The sequence below is a fragment of the Anolis carolinensis genome, unplaced genomic scaffold, assembly GCF_035594765.1.
Source record: "Anolis carolinensis isolate JA03-04 unplaced genomic scaffold, rAnoCar3.1.pri scaffold_9, whole genome shotgun sequence".
In the NCBI taxonomy this organism is placed as follows: Eukaryota; Metazoa; Chordata; class Lepidosauria; order Squamata; family Dactyloidae; genus Anolis; species Anolis carolinensis.
The window spans coordinates 1229049-1245000 of record NW_026943820.1 but is presented as its reverse complement, the minus strand read 5'-3'; the positions used below and the strand labels follow the sequence as shown (position 1 = coordinate 1245000).

At 42.3% G+C, this 15952-nt stretch overlaps 2 protein-coding genes across 4 annotated transcripts in view; one reads left to right on the top strand and one right to left on the bottom strand.

Annotated features, from left to right (window-relative positions):
• kcng4 (potassium voltage-gated channel modifier subfamily G member 4) overlaps nucleotides 1-15952 on the top strand; it is a 383395-nt gene that overhangs the window by 156703 nt on the left and 210740 nt on the right. The window lies entirely within an intron of this gene.
• The window catches only part of crispld2 (cysteine rich secretory protein LCCL domain containing 2), a 39431-nt gene continuing 28920 nt past the window's right edge, over nucleotides 5442-15952 (bottom strand). For all 3 annotated transcript variants that reach the window (XM_003228296.4, XM_008121900.3, XM_016997881.2), the window contains exons 12-15: nucleotides 15470-15542; nucleotides 14449-14524; nucleotides 10711-10844; nucleotides 5442-9547 (exon numbers count right to left, since the gene is read on the bottom strand). In XM_003228296.4, the coding sequence (XP_003228344.2) occupies nucleotides 9493-9547; nucleotides 10711-10844; nucleotides 14449-14524; nucleotides 15470-15542 (338 nt within the window). In that variant the 3' untranslated portion in view covers nucleotides 5442-9492. The remainder of the gene's footprint in view (nucleotides 9548-10710; nucleotides 10845-14448; nucleotides 14525-15469; nucleotides 15543-15952) is intronic.

The window sequence follows — 15952 nt, the reverse complement described above, 5'->3', positions numbered from 1 at the left end:
TATGTAGTTCATCTGTCCATCAATCTGTCCAACATGCAATGATGTACCAGATGTAGAGAGAGTGGCCACAAAAGTACATGTTGCTGAGTCACAGAAAGGGTTTGGAGAGAGGTGTTTGCTGAATCAGGCAAAGAAATGGTAAGGAAATGCTTGCCATGGCCGGTGCTTGCTCAGAATCGTGTTCTTTTGAAGCTATTTTGAGTTGTTGGGACCAAGGAACCGATGCTGTTGGCAGGATTACCTGACTCACATTTCCAGGAGAAAATTGGAAACACATCTGGAAGGAGGGAAGCCAGTTTGGAGAGCTCGTTATGAGCAAAGCGGTAATGCAAACCATGCTCCAAGCGTCCACATCTTGAGATGATCCACAGCATCGCTTCTGGCCTACAAGTTGCTTCGAGGAAAGATAAGGATCAAGGCGGGGTGGTGGATGGGTATTTGAGGCATAATGCAGGAAAAGAAAGGGAAAGGAGAACTCCCATGACTAACAGAATATCATGGAAGGGTTTTGGGAACTGCCCTTGACTGAGGGGAGTTGTGGTTCCCATAACTCCAGAGAGCACTGTGAAGTCGAGATCCAGTTTGGGGCCAAAATTAGGACTTTTGTAACAACCAATGGATGGAAGAGAAATGTGAGGTGGAGAAAAATGAGCCTGTTTCAGGAAAAGAAGGGTGTGATAAAGCAAGAAGCGACTTAAGAACATCCTGCAAGTTGCTTCTGTTGTGAGAGAATTGACCGTCTACAAAGATGTTGTCCAAGGGAGGCTTCTCTCACGTCCCTGCAAGCTAGAGCTGGCAGACGGGAGCTCACCCCATCTCACGGATTTGAACCAGCAACCTTCAGGGCCAAGAGTAGAGCCCCTTTCTTTCATCAGATGCATGGATCTGCCCTGCCTTCGGCCTCATCACATGGAAATCCATAATCTGGGGTATTGCGATTGATGAACTCTAGTTGGCTGTTGTAAATTAATGTGGATGTTTGTTTAGATTTTATGTTATTAAATAATTTTGTTCGACTATGTGTAATTTAATGGACTCAAATATATACATGTTTTTAAAATGTTGTATTATATGTTTTTATTCTATATTGTTATTTTGATCTGTATAAGCTGTTTGTTTTTAGTGCACTGTTTTAGGCATTGAATTTTACCAATTTATGTAAGTCGCCTTGAGTCCTCTCAGGTGAGAAGGCAGGGTAAAAATGCTGTAAATAAATAAATAGTCTAGGACTGATGACATCCAGAGTCCACCAACATCAGAAACCCAACTAGTAGGCACGTTGAACAAGAAGGCTTTCCGTTGCCTTGGTTTGCGAGTGATTCAATAAGCCTACACGGGTTGGGACCAGGATCTGGATCTAGGCCTGAGACATCGTGTTCCTTCTTCCCAACCTCTTCCAAAGTTCTCCTTCTCAAACCCAGCACTGAGATCTGGATGGGGCCACCCATCTCCCTAATCAAAGCAGGGATGGCAAGCTGGCAAGGCACCATCTCCAGATGTTCTCCATATTGTCCTCCTCGACTCCCACGTTGCCTGTCCTAGAAGTCTGGATGGAGAACGACACGGCTCGGTGCGTTTGCCAGAGGCTCTAGCAGTTCCTGTCCTTGGTTCACTCTGGGCCTTTTTCTCATTCTGATGGCCATTGACGTCAACGCCCATCCAGGATCTGCCATTCTCTTTGTCTGTCTGCCAAGCTTGCTTGCTCCTCAGGATCTGGGGTAAAAGCTGCCAAACATGAAATGCTTTCGGCTAAAAGGGAAGAGAAGGAAGACCATCCGGATCCATTTCCTGAAGAAACGAGAGCTTCATCTTCGGGCAGAAGGAGGTCAAGTCACATTGGGTTGCAAGGGGTTTGGAAAGAGCCAACATGAGACATCATGATAACAGATTTCAAAACTGAGGCTTCCATGTTTGGATAAGAAATATTGGTGTGGTTCCAGAGTGATGCCTCAATGGATAGCATAAATAATAGGCATGTCCGATCGCTGAAAAAAATGTTTCAATTCTCGTTTCTAAAGTAGGGGGCTCTGGCGCTTCAATATAGAAAGTATTTCCGAATTTTTCACCCAAAAATTTTGGATATTTCCGAAAATTCGTAATGATTCTAAATGTTTCTACAATGGCGGACGCACATGCACAATTGCCCAAAAAAAAAAAAGGCGGGGAGGGGGGGACTTTTACAGGGCTCTCCAGCCCTCATTTCTTGAGCAATCCTGATCAAATTTGCAATGCACTTGCAAGTTGTGCAAAGATGCTTTAAAAACTAGAAATTCCCTTGCTGTATTTGTAAGCAAGAAGGACACTAGCCCCCACCTTTGCGTCCATCGTGGAAGCTTCTGATTGGCCAGGGAGCGGCAACCAGGTTAGGCTGCGCTAAGCTCCCATTCAAGGTAGGTTGCAGAAACAATTTTTTTAATATTTAAAAATATATATTTTAAAAAAATTGGGGGGGGGGGGAATTAACGAAACATTAAGAGACAATTAGAAAATGGGCCATTGATGGTTCAAAATACATTGCCGGTTGCACAGTGAGACAACATATCGGAATGTGTCTCAAAAAGCGAGAACAATCCGATATAAGATTCAAAATGATTTTTTGGACATACCTAATAAATAATAACCGATTTATTGGCACATGGGACAGGCAAAGCTTCTCCTTCTTTATCTCCTTGATTCTTTGGTTGCAATGGTCAATGGACACCTCCTGTTGTGAATACTGAAGTTTGGAATTCCCATTAAACTTAAAGATACCATCAGAAGAATTGTATTGGGTCGGACCAAGGGGTTGTCTGGACTCTATTTGTCCACAGATGGGCATAAGATGCTTCTAGGAAGCCTACCCTCAAGCCATCAATGCAACTTCATGCTCCATCTCATGCTCCATATCAAATGATCCAATGACATATACCATCTCTGGTACTTACTTTTACATACTTAGGTGATCCCTCGTAGCTCGAGGATGATGGCCCTCCAAGTGTCTTGGTGGTGGATGCGTAGGTGGCTGTGGAGACCTATTCTTGACCCGTATGTTCTTCCACAGTGAGGACATCAGTTTCCAGACAGAAGGCAGTCCTGGTCAGGGTTGGCTTGATGCACCTTCCTCCTCTTGGGATGTGTGTGAAGGACAATGGGCATGACATCCTTCGTAGTTGTAGTTATTTGGTTCTTTGAGGGTGAGGAGCAGTGTGGTGTAGTGGTTCGAGTACAATGAGGACCACATCATCCATCTCTTCATCTTTAGACCTTGCTTTGTGTCCACTATAAACGTGCCTTTGCACTCTTCTCCTTGAGCTTCTTCACTCATCTTTCCATGCCTTCCTCTTGGCACGTTTCTCCCTCCATTTGTGCCTCTTCGAACTCCGCAGCACTGCTGGTCACAGCTGACCTCCAGTTACAGCGCTCAAGGGCCAGGGCTTCCCAGTTCTCAGTGTCGATGCCACAGTTGTTAAGGTTGGCTTTAAGCCCATTATTCAATCTCTTTTCCTGTCCACCAACATTACGTTTCCCGTTCTTGAGTTGGGAGTAGAACAACTGCTTTGGGAGACAACGGTGATCAGGCATTTGGACAACGTGGCCAGTCCTGCGGAGTTGATGTCGTACTATCAACACCATCAATGCCATCATCTCTGGTAATTGGTGGTGATATGAAGGTGACGTGGACTCTTACGGTCAATAGGTTCTTCCCAATTGTAAGTGGAACCTCTTGCCATTGGATGGAACTCCTGCCATTGGATCCAACTTGCTTTTAGTGACACAATGTCACGGAGAATGTACACTCATTTCATTTTATGTCCAGTATTTGGAAAGTCATATTTAGACTCCCCCATTTATGATTTGCTAATATTTAGCTTGAGGGAACCATATGTTTATTTGGGGGCGATCACTTTATAAACCTAGACTTGTCTCCCCACAAAGAGTACGTACGGACAGCAGCTCTTTTCTACCAGAGTCATGGAAGATCTGCCTGAACAATATCCCTTAGTTTAAGCTTCAACTTTTGGGGACTTTATTGAAGCCAAGATTTGCAGAGTCGTGGCCCTCAAATAAAATGGCATCTGCACTCAATGTAAGTTTGTACTAGTCCTGGTTCTAAAAGGCGGCTCGAAAAGAGAAGGCATGTTTGCCATCGTTGAAGGTCTCGTTCCGAGAACATTGACCACACAAAAATCCTTCCTTTATTTAGTGAGATCATGCGTTATATTAACATTTTAGCAAATTTGCAATTCAATGAATAAGGTGAACTATAAAACTGTAAGATTTATATATTTTTAGATGAATTAAATATTATGATACAGGGCTAATATTATAAGGGGACACAATTTTATTGGGATGTTTCAAGATGGACAACATGGAAAACTCCTACTGTTACCCATTTTTAAAGGAATTTGGCACAGATTCCATTTCTTTTCCTTTGACCGAAACCTCCTTATCCATAGATAAATGTACATCCATGGCTTGAAATATTCCTCCAAAATAAAGAAAAATCCCCCAAAGCAAGCCTTGGTTTATTATTTTATTTATTTATTTATTTATTTACAGTATTTTGCCATTTGATATAAGGGATGTCATGTTACAATAATATAATGGGACATTGAGCATCCATGGATTTCGATATCTATGGAATGTTATGTTTTGGTGTTGTTTGGAAGGATTTACAGATCTTTGAAGTGAATCCAGTAGACTCTTTAAGTCTTCCAATGCTCCAACTCTTCTAGAAAAAACTGTTGTAGCAGGGGATTTTTCTGACATGTCGGAGGACAAGGGGTTTGATGGGTTTTCGAGTGATGAGTCTGCCAGTGCTAGGAGAGAATTGCAGACAGTTGAGGGAGGTTTTTGTATTTCTGTGATCATTCACAGACAATTAGAAAAAGTGAAACCAGTTCTCTTGGGAAACGGCCTTTGGCCGATGAGGATTTTCCTGAGAAGCCAGATTAGGTTTGAGAATGGAGGGAGTGAAAAATAGACTGATTAGACATTCTGAGAGAATCCGTGAAATGATCTTGAAACCCAGGTGCCTTTGGCATGATCTCATGGCTATTTGGTCGGGCTTAGATTAAGTGGTGTTGGCTTTACACCTCTCAGAGGAGACGTTGACATAAGGATGGCTTTCCTGTCTCGGCTCTCAAGTTCATGATTCCAGTTTCCTGTTTTTGTCTTTGTTCTTTGGGAAAAGTTCCTGTTTTCATTCTTATGGATTTATGTTTGAATGACTTCTGTGGATTTTGGCTCTCTTTATATACCTGGACATTTCTTGATTTTATATTTTCTACTCTTCTGCCCTTTTGGAAAATGCCTTTTTTCCCCTTTACATATGTTTTAATAAACCTTTATAAATGGTACTACTGGACTCTGTTGTGATGCTGGGTGAAAAGTTGTTTCAGAACTAGAGTGAAACAAAAACATCAAACAAACAAACCAAGATATTTCAAGCTCAAAGTCTGTTTTAGTTCTCAAAAGGTTTTATTTCCACAAATATCATAGATCAAAATAACAAGAAGCTGGCCGATAGGTATTTAATTTTAATTTTTTTGGTATCGCTCTTTCGCTGAAAAGTAAAAAAGGGAAACCCAGACAATAAAGACATATTTTTAAAGATCATGCAAAGCTAAAACAAAGCCATTTACAGTCAACTTCCTTTTTTTTTTACAGAGCAAGTAGTAAAAAATACATCATTTTTCATAGAAAAAAACCAAAGCAAATATACAAAAATTGCAGGCTGTTGTGGCCCACATGTAAGGTTTATGCTGTTGATGTTTCAGAGAGAGATTTTATAAAGTTGTGCAGAGGGAGGAATGGTGTTTTGGGCTCTAATGGTTTCACATTGGAATGTACCTGCTATCAGGATATTGTTGATCAAAGGGTGACTATGGATTATATCTTTCCAAAGATACTTTTCCTATAGGCCATACAGAAATGAATCAAAAGGGATAAGTTGTGATTTGGATGAATTAGTATTTGGGGAAGCTGCTGACTTCTGCTAAGCCTGGATGCATTGCTGACGACACTGAAGAATCCACATCCTATTTGTATCCCAAATAAGTTGCGGTCCAGTTGTTTTGAAAAGAACCAGAAATATCTTAAATTATTCTCTTACAGGCTTCATTGCATACCACAACTAAATCAATGCCATGCCGAGCCTTCTGGTTTTAAGTCTTTGCTAAGTTTGGACTTTCTTGTGTCCTCCAGTATGAATCGAAGGTCAACCCCCATTAGAAGTTGGCCACAGAATTGTCTTGGAAGACCAAGGGGTTATCTCAAGGAATCTCTAGGTCAATGGTTCTCCAGATGTTTTGGCCTTCAACTTCCAGAAATCCTAACAGTTGGTAAACTGGATGGGTTTTCTGGGAGTTGTAGACCAAAACACCTGAGGACCCACAGTTTGAGAACTACTGCTCTAGATCCTCCAGGTCAACCTTATAGTCCAACTGACCATAAAAGTCCATGGAGAACATTGAAATGCTATGAATTCCACCTAAACATTAGGAAGAACTTCCTAACTGTGAGAGCTGTTCAACAGAGGAACTCTCTGTGGTGGAAGCTCCTTTTTTGGAGGCTTTTAAGCTGGATGGACATCTGTCGAAGGAGCTTTGGATGTGATTTCCTGCTTCTTGGCAGAATGGGGTTGGACTGGATGGCCCGTGAGGTCTCTTCCAACTCTAGGATTCCATGATTCCATGAATAATCAAATCCACACAAGGTGGACCTACAAATGGACCTCCATATTCATTGGAAGTTCAACTGTGGGGTGAATTGCGGTGAAGGACTCAACCAGAAAGGAATGCTTTAGACAAAGCGTGGTGACTGTTGCTCACCTCCAACCTCATATCCAATGCAAGCTAAGTATTGTCTGTCCTGGTTCGTATTTGGACAAGAAACCAGCAGAGAAGTCTTACCGTGATCTGTAGGTAGGACTAGACTAGAGGTTCCCAACCTTTGGTCCTCCAGGTGTTTTGGACTTCAACTCCCAGAAATCCAGGCTGTTAGGAACTGTGGGAGCTGAAGTCCAAAACATCTGGAGGTCCAAAGGTTGGGAACCACAGCATTAGAAGAACTGTGCTACACCTGGTTTGGCGTGGAGAGTTCCAATTCATTCCCTCCTAATTCCCTTTTCCAGCTGCTTTCAGAATGTCCCATTTTCTTCCTTTTTTTCACCTTCTCCTCCCATTTTCCCCCTTTGTCCTCAGCTTATTTCATTGGCTGCAAACTGAGTTCAAAGTGCAGAAGTCAAAGCCGGGGGGATAGGAAAGGAGAGGAGAAATCCTGCAACAGCGAAATCCAAACTTGTCTGTTCTTCATTAATACCTTTTGCCTTCTTGACAAGGCTCTGATGTTGCCTATATCACACCCTTTCATCTGTGAAATGTTGGAGAGTTTGACAACTAGATCTGACACTAAGAAGCTAAAGGAATCAGAGTGTGATGCAGTGTAAGGCAGCAACTTGTTTCTAATTGAATCAGTTTCCGAACAGCTCTGAACCTATTTGTACTATTGTTTTTAGTCATTGATATGTGTTTTAAATTGTTATACTCTGTTTCTGTGTTGGGTTCAGCCTCATGTTAACCACCCCGAGATGGTAGCGGGATAGAAAAATAAAGTATTATTATTATTATTATTATTATTATTATTATTATTATTATTATTTGGGGTCATGTTGTCCTGGGATTTCAATCATAGTCAGCATTTACTCACTGCCTTCTACTAAATCCGTATATACTCGAGTATAAGCCAACCTGATTATATAAGCCGAGACACCTAATTTTACCCAAAACAAACTTGGAAAACTTATTGAGTATAAGACGAGGGTGATAAATCTCAAAAATAAAAATAGATACAAATACAATTAAATTAATTGAGGCATCCGTAGGTTGTGTTTTTGAATATTTACATAAAATTTAAGATAAGACTGTCCAACTCTGATTATCTATATACTCGACCCGAATATAAGCCAGCCAGGATCTTCACTCGAGTTTTAGGCGAATGAGGTTTTTCAGCCATGAAAAGGGCTGAAAACTCGGCTTATACTCGAGTATAGTAGAAATTCAAAAGTTACCCAGAAAATGAATCCATTATTTTGGGGTTATTACTTGAACAAAAGAGGTGGGAAGAAGATGTCCGATCTCTAACTAGCACCATTGGAGCAACACGGATGGAAGCGTGTCCTTTACGGGCAGAGTCCCGTGTGCTCACAAAGTTAATCGGAGACTTGCTAATTTTGAAAAGACAAACCAATGAAAAACCATTGAGCACTGCAAAATAAACACCCACCTCTCTCAATAAATAGCTATCCCATGTTCAAATCGTAGCATTGGTCATGTTGTGATATGGCTTGAAATCAGAGTTTCGTGGACCAACGAGAAAGAGGGACCCAGATTTTCATGGACAAAAGGAACAAACAGGCTCTTGGGATCTCATTCACAGAAAGGTTTGAGGTTTCAAAAGAAACAGTGGAATGATAAAAATGGTAAAAATAAAAATTGTGGGAGTTTACGGAAACATTTCAGATATATAGAATTCAAGAAAACCGAGCAGCATGGACAACTCTCCCTGCAAGATAATACGGTTGATTCCAACAGACATAGACAACGGTTGAGAGAGACAAGCTCCAATTCTGTACAAACCAAAAAGGCGACAATAAAATAAAGATCCACATTGAGAGACCACTGCGTAGCGAGGTTACGATCAGCTCTGCTGAATAAAATAACTTGTATTAAACTCTAAGTAATTAATATAAGGCTGTCTAGTGTGCCACTGAGCAAAAGGTTAGTCGTTGTGTTGACATCACCGCAAGACCTTCTGTGGTTGTTTGACCAGCAAACACAAACTAGGCCACATCTTCTGTTTCGTTTTCAGAGATGGCACTCGTTGACCAAGTTGTTTCCCTTTCCAAAGTCCACTAAATATCTGCCCACGTTGCTTCAACTTCATGTTCCTATCTCATCCAACCATTGACCCAGCTAAGACTTCCCAAAAAGACGTTTCTGAAACACTGAGATGGTTGACTTTGGCCAACTGGTTGTCTCTTGGCTGATTCCATACCTATTTGATTTTTCAACCATCCACACACCCAACTTCAGAAACAACAACATGCTATCTTTGGGCAAGTTTGAAGGACCTGTCTTTGGGAAATTGTAGCCAGGAATGGGACAACTCTATAGTGTCGAATGCCTTTCTTCTTCTTCTTCTTCTTCTTCTTCTTCTTCTTCTTCCTCTTCTTCCTCTTCTTCTTATAATGTGGACCTACAACCTCCATGGAATGACCCTAAGCATTTGATAGCAAAAATATAACCTAATAAGACGTGACGCCAATGACACACGGATAGTCCAAAGGCGATTCCTGCAGCCATCTTGTTATTTCTCTCCCGCTCGCTTTCAAGAGTTTTAACTAATAGGGCTTTGTCGTACTACATGTCGGGATGAATGGGCCTGGTCCCGTCGCTTAAGTACAGCGCAACGTGCTCCTCCTTGGATTGAAGGGCTGGTCCTCTCGGAGGTTTATTGCTTCACGGCGAAGATCCGGAAGGCCTTCCCTTCCCTCGGAGTCTTTAAGCTGGAAAGGAAGAAGGAGAAAGTAAGAAGGAGAAGGTGAAGAGAAAGAGAAGGAGATGGGAGATGGGAGATAGAAGCAGAGGAGGAGAAGGAAGAGGAAAAGAAGAACAAGAGGAGGAGGAAATGGAGATTGAAGAAGAGGAAAAGAGGAAGAGGAAGAAGAGGAGGAGGAGGAGATAGAGATGGAGGTTGAAGAGGAGAAGGAAGAGGAAGAGAAGGAGGAGGCGATGGATACAGAAGAGGAGAAGGAAGAGGAAAATAGGAAGAGGAAGAAGAGGAGGAGAAGGAAGAGGAAGAAGAGGGAAAAGAGGAGGAGAAGGAGATGGAGATGGAAGAGGAGAAAGAAGAGGAAGAGGAAACTAGGAAAATGAAGAAGAGGTGGAGAAGGAGATTGAGATTGAAGATGAGGAGAAGGAAGAGGAAGAAAAGGAAGAAGAGGAGAAGGGGATGGAGATTGAAGAGGAGGAAAAGAGAAAGAAGAAGAAGAAGAAGAAGAGGAGGAGGAGGAGATGGAGATGGAAGAGGAGAAGGAAGAGGAAAATAGGAAGAGGAAGAAGAAGAGGAGGAGGTGGAGATGGAAATGGAGATCAAAGAGGAGAAGGAGTAGAAATGGCAAGAGGACGTGGAGGAGGAGGAGTAGCCAAGGGGAAGAGTGGTAACTTAAAGCCATGAGCAATTCACCACGTAACTGAAAGGAAATGCATTTAATGCACCCTGGGGTCCTATCCTACGTGTCAACATATGAGATTTTTCTCTCTTGCAAAGTTCTCTCTCCATCCCTTGTCTCTGTTTTGCAGCAAAGGCAAGGGCAAAATATATAAAACTACATTTTTGCATGAGCTCCTCAATCCTGAGACTTTCTGTTCCTCCAAAGTTAGCTCTCTTTCCCTCCTGAGAAAGGACACGAGGAAGGTTCACACAGAACAGAGGAGGACGGGGCATCGTGGTACTTCGAGAGAGAGGCAATATTACGCAAGTAGTCGTTTTCCCAGAAGGTCCCATGGGACGAGAGGGTTTTTGGGCCAAGGTTCTGCACTCTGCTCAGCCGAAGGATGAGAACGGACCCCAAGGTTAGGAGGACTCAGGGTGTGTGTCTACACTGTGGAATGAAGGCAGTTGGACACCACGTGGACTGCAGTGGCTCAATGCCATGGCAATTATTACCTTTCAGACCGAATCCCGTTCTTCAAAGAACCGCTGTAGGACTTCTTCTTGTCCACGGGCATGACATCCACGTAACCCCCTTCGTTCTCCTTCAGGACCCCCGCGTGCACAGCCGTCTTGCAGATACTCGAGCTCTGAAACATTGAAGAACACATTTATCATTAGGGTTGTGCAAAAATCGGGACGCAGGTCGTGACTTCGTAAATCCATACTTAAACCTGCTTTTCTATGGCACACAACAAACTGAGAAACTGATCAACAACTGGACATACTGGAAAGGGTTTGGGGACTGACTCAACATGATGGAAGTTGTAGTCCACCCTGCATCAAGACACAACACTGTGACCCTTACTGACAACGGACCTGGGCCGCATTTGGCATACGAAACCCCCATGAATAGGTTTGGGGGGAACTGACCTTGATTTATAGGAGTTGTAGTTCACCTACATCCAGAGCGCAGTGTGAACCCAAACACTGATGGATCTGGACAAAACTTGGCACACATGTCTGATACGCCCAAATACTGGAGGGTTTTGGGGGGAATTGACTTTAACACTTGGGAGTTGTAGTTCACCTACATCTGGAGACACTGTGACCCTCCGCCGACAATAGACTGGTGTATGTGATAGATCTCGCTCTCTCCGTTCTCTCCTACCCGAGCCATACAAGGCAGGCTCTCCTTCCCATCCATCACTGCCTCATTGCTGGCAGTCTTCACGATCTCAATGGCCAGGGCGAATTCTGGGCTTCTATATAAGGTCAAGGAAAGGAACGGCAGCTCAAGAAAATATGTGCTACATTTCCCGTCAAATGCAATAGCAAAGCATCTGGAATTGGCTCAGGAAAAGCAGCCTGCCTGCGAGGAACTTGAAGAAATCCACAAGCATGTGGACAACGTCAACAGAAAGGAAGAAACCATGAAAATGAACAAAATCTGGCTACCAGTATTAAAAAACTCTAAAATCAAAACAGTAGATGAGAACCAACACTCTGAGGGCAGAGGACAGCTAATGACTGAACAAAGGAAAGAGACAAAACCTTTCCAATGCTAATTAGGGTGATTAAGTGAAACATTAATGCTGGCTTCCCAGTGACAAAGGACTCTTGCCACACCCTGGACTCTACACAGATATATATTCTTTCCTTTCCTTACTTGGTTTCTCCATACCTCACAACCTCTGAGGATGCCTGCCATAGATGTGGGCAAAACGTCAGGAGAAAATACTTCTGGAACATGGCCACACAGCCCGGAATACATACAACAACCCTGTGATCCCGGCCATGAAAGCCTTCAACAACAACTTGAAGAAGTTGTTCCATTGCAACTCCTCCCAAAACATTCCTTCCAAGTCATTTACATCCAGGCCGGGGCCAGGGCTCGGTGTTCTAGTATTGTGGGAGTTGTAGTCTTACAAAGCCAAGAGTCCTTCCTCCTCACCATACTACAACTCCTATTATTCCATAGTATTGAACCATAGCAGTCAAAGGACCTCATCACACTAGATCCACTTTAAATCAACTTCAAATCCACTTTACGGAGGGGATTTTTGGCCTCACCAAACTACAAAACCCAGATTCTGCAGAAATTGGATTTCAAGTGGATTCATGCTGTAGTGTGATGAGGCAGAAAGTGGTGTCAAACTGCATTAATTCAACAGTGTAAATGTACCGTAGTCTGCGGGTGAGGATATTTATTATTTATTGTTATTTATTTAATACATTTATATCCCGCCCTTCTCACCCCGAAGGGGACTCAGAGCGGCTTACAAATTAAATTTACATGCAATATTATATTATTAGCATAGCACAATACTGGCAATAAATTACTATATTCTACTATATCAATATATTGTAATATTATTAGTTATATTACATTTAATATATAATATACTAGCTGTGCCCGGCCACGTGTTGCTGTGGTGAAGTATGGTGGTATGGGAAATAATGTATTGAGGTATTGGTGGTAGTTAAGGTAAAGGGTAAAGGTTTTCCCCTGGCGGAGCTTAGCCTTCTAACTGGCAGCAATTGGATAAAAACAATTATTCCTCTCCCTCTAATTAGGACTTTATTTTTCTTTTCTTTTTTGTTGTTGTATGAACGTAGAGGCCTGGATGAGGGGTTGTGCTGCCAAGTTTAGTGTTTCTGGGATGTGTAATTTTGTTGTTTTGCCCTAGGCTGAAATTTCATTACCCTTTTATATATATAGATAATTAATATTATTATATTGTATTATTATTATATTGTATTATTAGTATTGTATTGTATTATATTATTAGGGATAAGGTTCCTCTCCTTCTTGCTAAGTTCTTGGAGTTAGAAGCTACATACATTTGGACTTCGGATTGTGTTTGCAGGTAATGAAGAGAGCTGAGAACGAGAGGGGGGAGTTTGGAGCCGAGAGAGAAGCTGGGACATTTTAAAAGCAGCTGGGAAAGTGGGACGGCAGAGGATTAATCAGCGTCGTTCTTACCAAATTGGGATATTTGCAATGTGTATCCACAAGGAAGGGATGGGAAAATGTCACTCAAGGGTAAAGATACGAAACTCATTTTGCAAAGCTCATCAAATTGTTGTCGAATCAGATGAGCTTTGTATCTTTACTTGAGTGACATTTTCTTGGATGCGTGGAGGGCAAAGAAGGGCATTTAAAGGTTATTATTATTATTATTATTATTATTATTATTATTATTATTATTATACCCCACCTCCATCGAAGAAGAAAGGACTCGGGGTGGCTTTCATGGGGCCAATCCCGGATAATTACAATGGACAAAATAAAATCCCAATGTTCCTTCGGTCTCCACATTTCTGTTATTGATGCCTTAACACTCAGACCATTCAGGAAGAGATTTAGGGAGCCAATGAGAGAAATGACCAAGGGAACAAGAACATGGGAAATGGGCCGTGATTTGCAAAACAGAGTCGAAGAAATGGGCATCAGCCTTTGCATCCTTCGGGGAAAAAATGAGAGTTTTGCTTTGGCATCCGCTGGGACCGAGACCTACCAATTCGAGCTTGTTTTCCTTCCCATAGAAACCATCAGTGCTATTTTAGCCCCTTTTTTCCATGCCGAGGTCTTGGGAAAAGGTATGTTTCCAAGAAAGGAGGTCATGGCAGTTTGGCAAAACCTTATGCAAACCCTCCAGAGAGAGCCAAGGTGCTTTGGATCGATGGCGAAATAATGAGGCCGGCGTTTGCTTTCCAGACCTTTGAAAGCTCCATTGAGCGGACCGGGGAAGCAAACCATTCGTAGTATAATCATCAAAGCCAGATGGGCCAGAATAAAACATTAGAAGTCCTTTTCCAGCCTCCAAATGTCACTCTTGAAGCCCTTTGGGAAAGAGGCACGGTGGGGAACGGTTCCCAAAATAGACCAGGAGGAGAGATGGAAGGAAAGAAGTCCCTTCCAAAATGCAAAGGCTTCCCATACGAGGACATGAGAGGATGGCAAAACATCTGGCAATGTCCCCTGGGCAACGTCCTTGCAGACAGCCAATTCTCTCACACCAGAAGCAACTTGCAGTTTCTCAAGTTGGGATTCTTGCCATAAGTTGATACAGGAGTCACACACACTCTATGTAAACCATTTAAAGTCCATTTAAATGTTATTCTGACTTGTTTACGCTTGCAATGCATACCACTGTTAGCTCTAGAGCAGGAAAAATACGTTGTTAACCCTAGCAATACTAATACGTTCCTGACCAACCAGGAGCAGGAAGGAAAGAAAGGATTACTCACATCTGCGTAAACATTGGTCCCGTAGACCGGAGCCCAGTAGGATGGCTCATTCTTGCAATACGCCGGACAGTATGACCTGAAAGGCAAGAAGCGTGTTGAAATGAATGCCTTCTTCTGCATCTCATTCACAGCCAGATTTCTCATGGTCCATTGATGTATGGACATCTCTCCTGGATCAGTCCATTACAGATAGTGAGATGGTTTCCAGGTAGGACTCTCAACTGATGAAATACTTATACTGTTCCCAATAGTGGTAGCCATCAACCAGTGTCTTATATGTAAGATGGACAACCAACCTGGACTCTGAAGGACCTCTTGCGGCTCTCCCCAAAATATATTCAAGATCTCAGATAGCATCTATAAAGATAGTGAGATGGTTTCCAGGTAGGACTCCCAACTGCTGAAATTCTTATACTCTTTCCAATAGTGGAAGCCATTAACCGGTGTCTTATATATAAGATGGACAGCCAACTTGGACTCTGAAGGACCTCTTGCAACTCTCCCCAAAATATGTTCAATATCTCAGATAGCGCCTATAAAGTATGGATTGAAATCTGGATTTGATTCACCATCCATGAACATGAACATGACTAATAGTCATGACTTGCTGGTCGATATTATATGAGGAGTGGCTCAACCATTGCTGTGCAGCTTCTGGCTCATTGGCTGATGTCAATAAGACTAGCCAACCATCTGCTAGCCAATAGATTACCCTATTATTACTATTATTATTATTATTATTATTATTATTATTATTATTATTATTTATAATGTGAGAGATTAACATGGTTGTCCAATGGTACACTGGTCAACTCATGCTCGAAATAGATATGAATGGAGGCAAATAGAGAAGATGTTGTGATCTTCATGAAAGCTGAGAAATGGATTGTCTATGTGACTCAGTTATTATTGTGTTTATTTATATCCCGCTTTTTCAAAGCAATTAGATGAGTCAATGGAGATCCTGCAAGAGAAATGCCCAGAAGACTTCCTTCCCACCCAATAAAATGCCATGACGTACCTTGGGCAATGCGTGGCGGGCTTCTTGAATGGACAGAGTTCTTCTACCGTGGTGTAACAATCCAGTGTCTGCACTGCGGAAACAAATACGGATGACCTATGAAACTCATGGGAGAAGACACTCAATACAGACTCCCATCCACCCATCTCCACATAACTATCACATCTAGCACTGCATACATTTTCAACAGACATGAGGTCAGATCTCAGTAGGCTTCCTCAACCAAAGAAGCTTACTATTTCATGGAAACTTCAGATAGAATTATTATATGGAAACAGCAGAACGATGTGTTTCAGAATTATCTAGAGCAGCTTTGAGGTCAAGTCTGAGCACCTAGATCAAGAATTCCCAAACATTGGTCCATTTAGACTTCATCTCTCAGAAGTCCTATCCACCTTAAGCAATGGTCATGAATCTTGGGAGATGGAGTCCAAACCATCTGGAGGACCAACATTTGGTAACCACTGACATAGATCTAGCTGG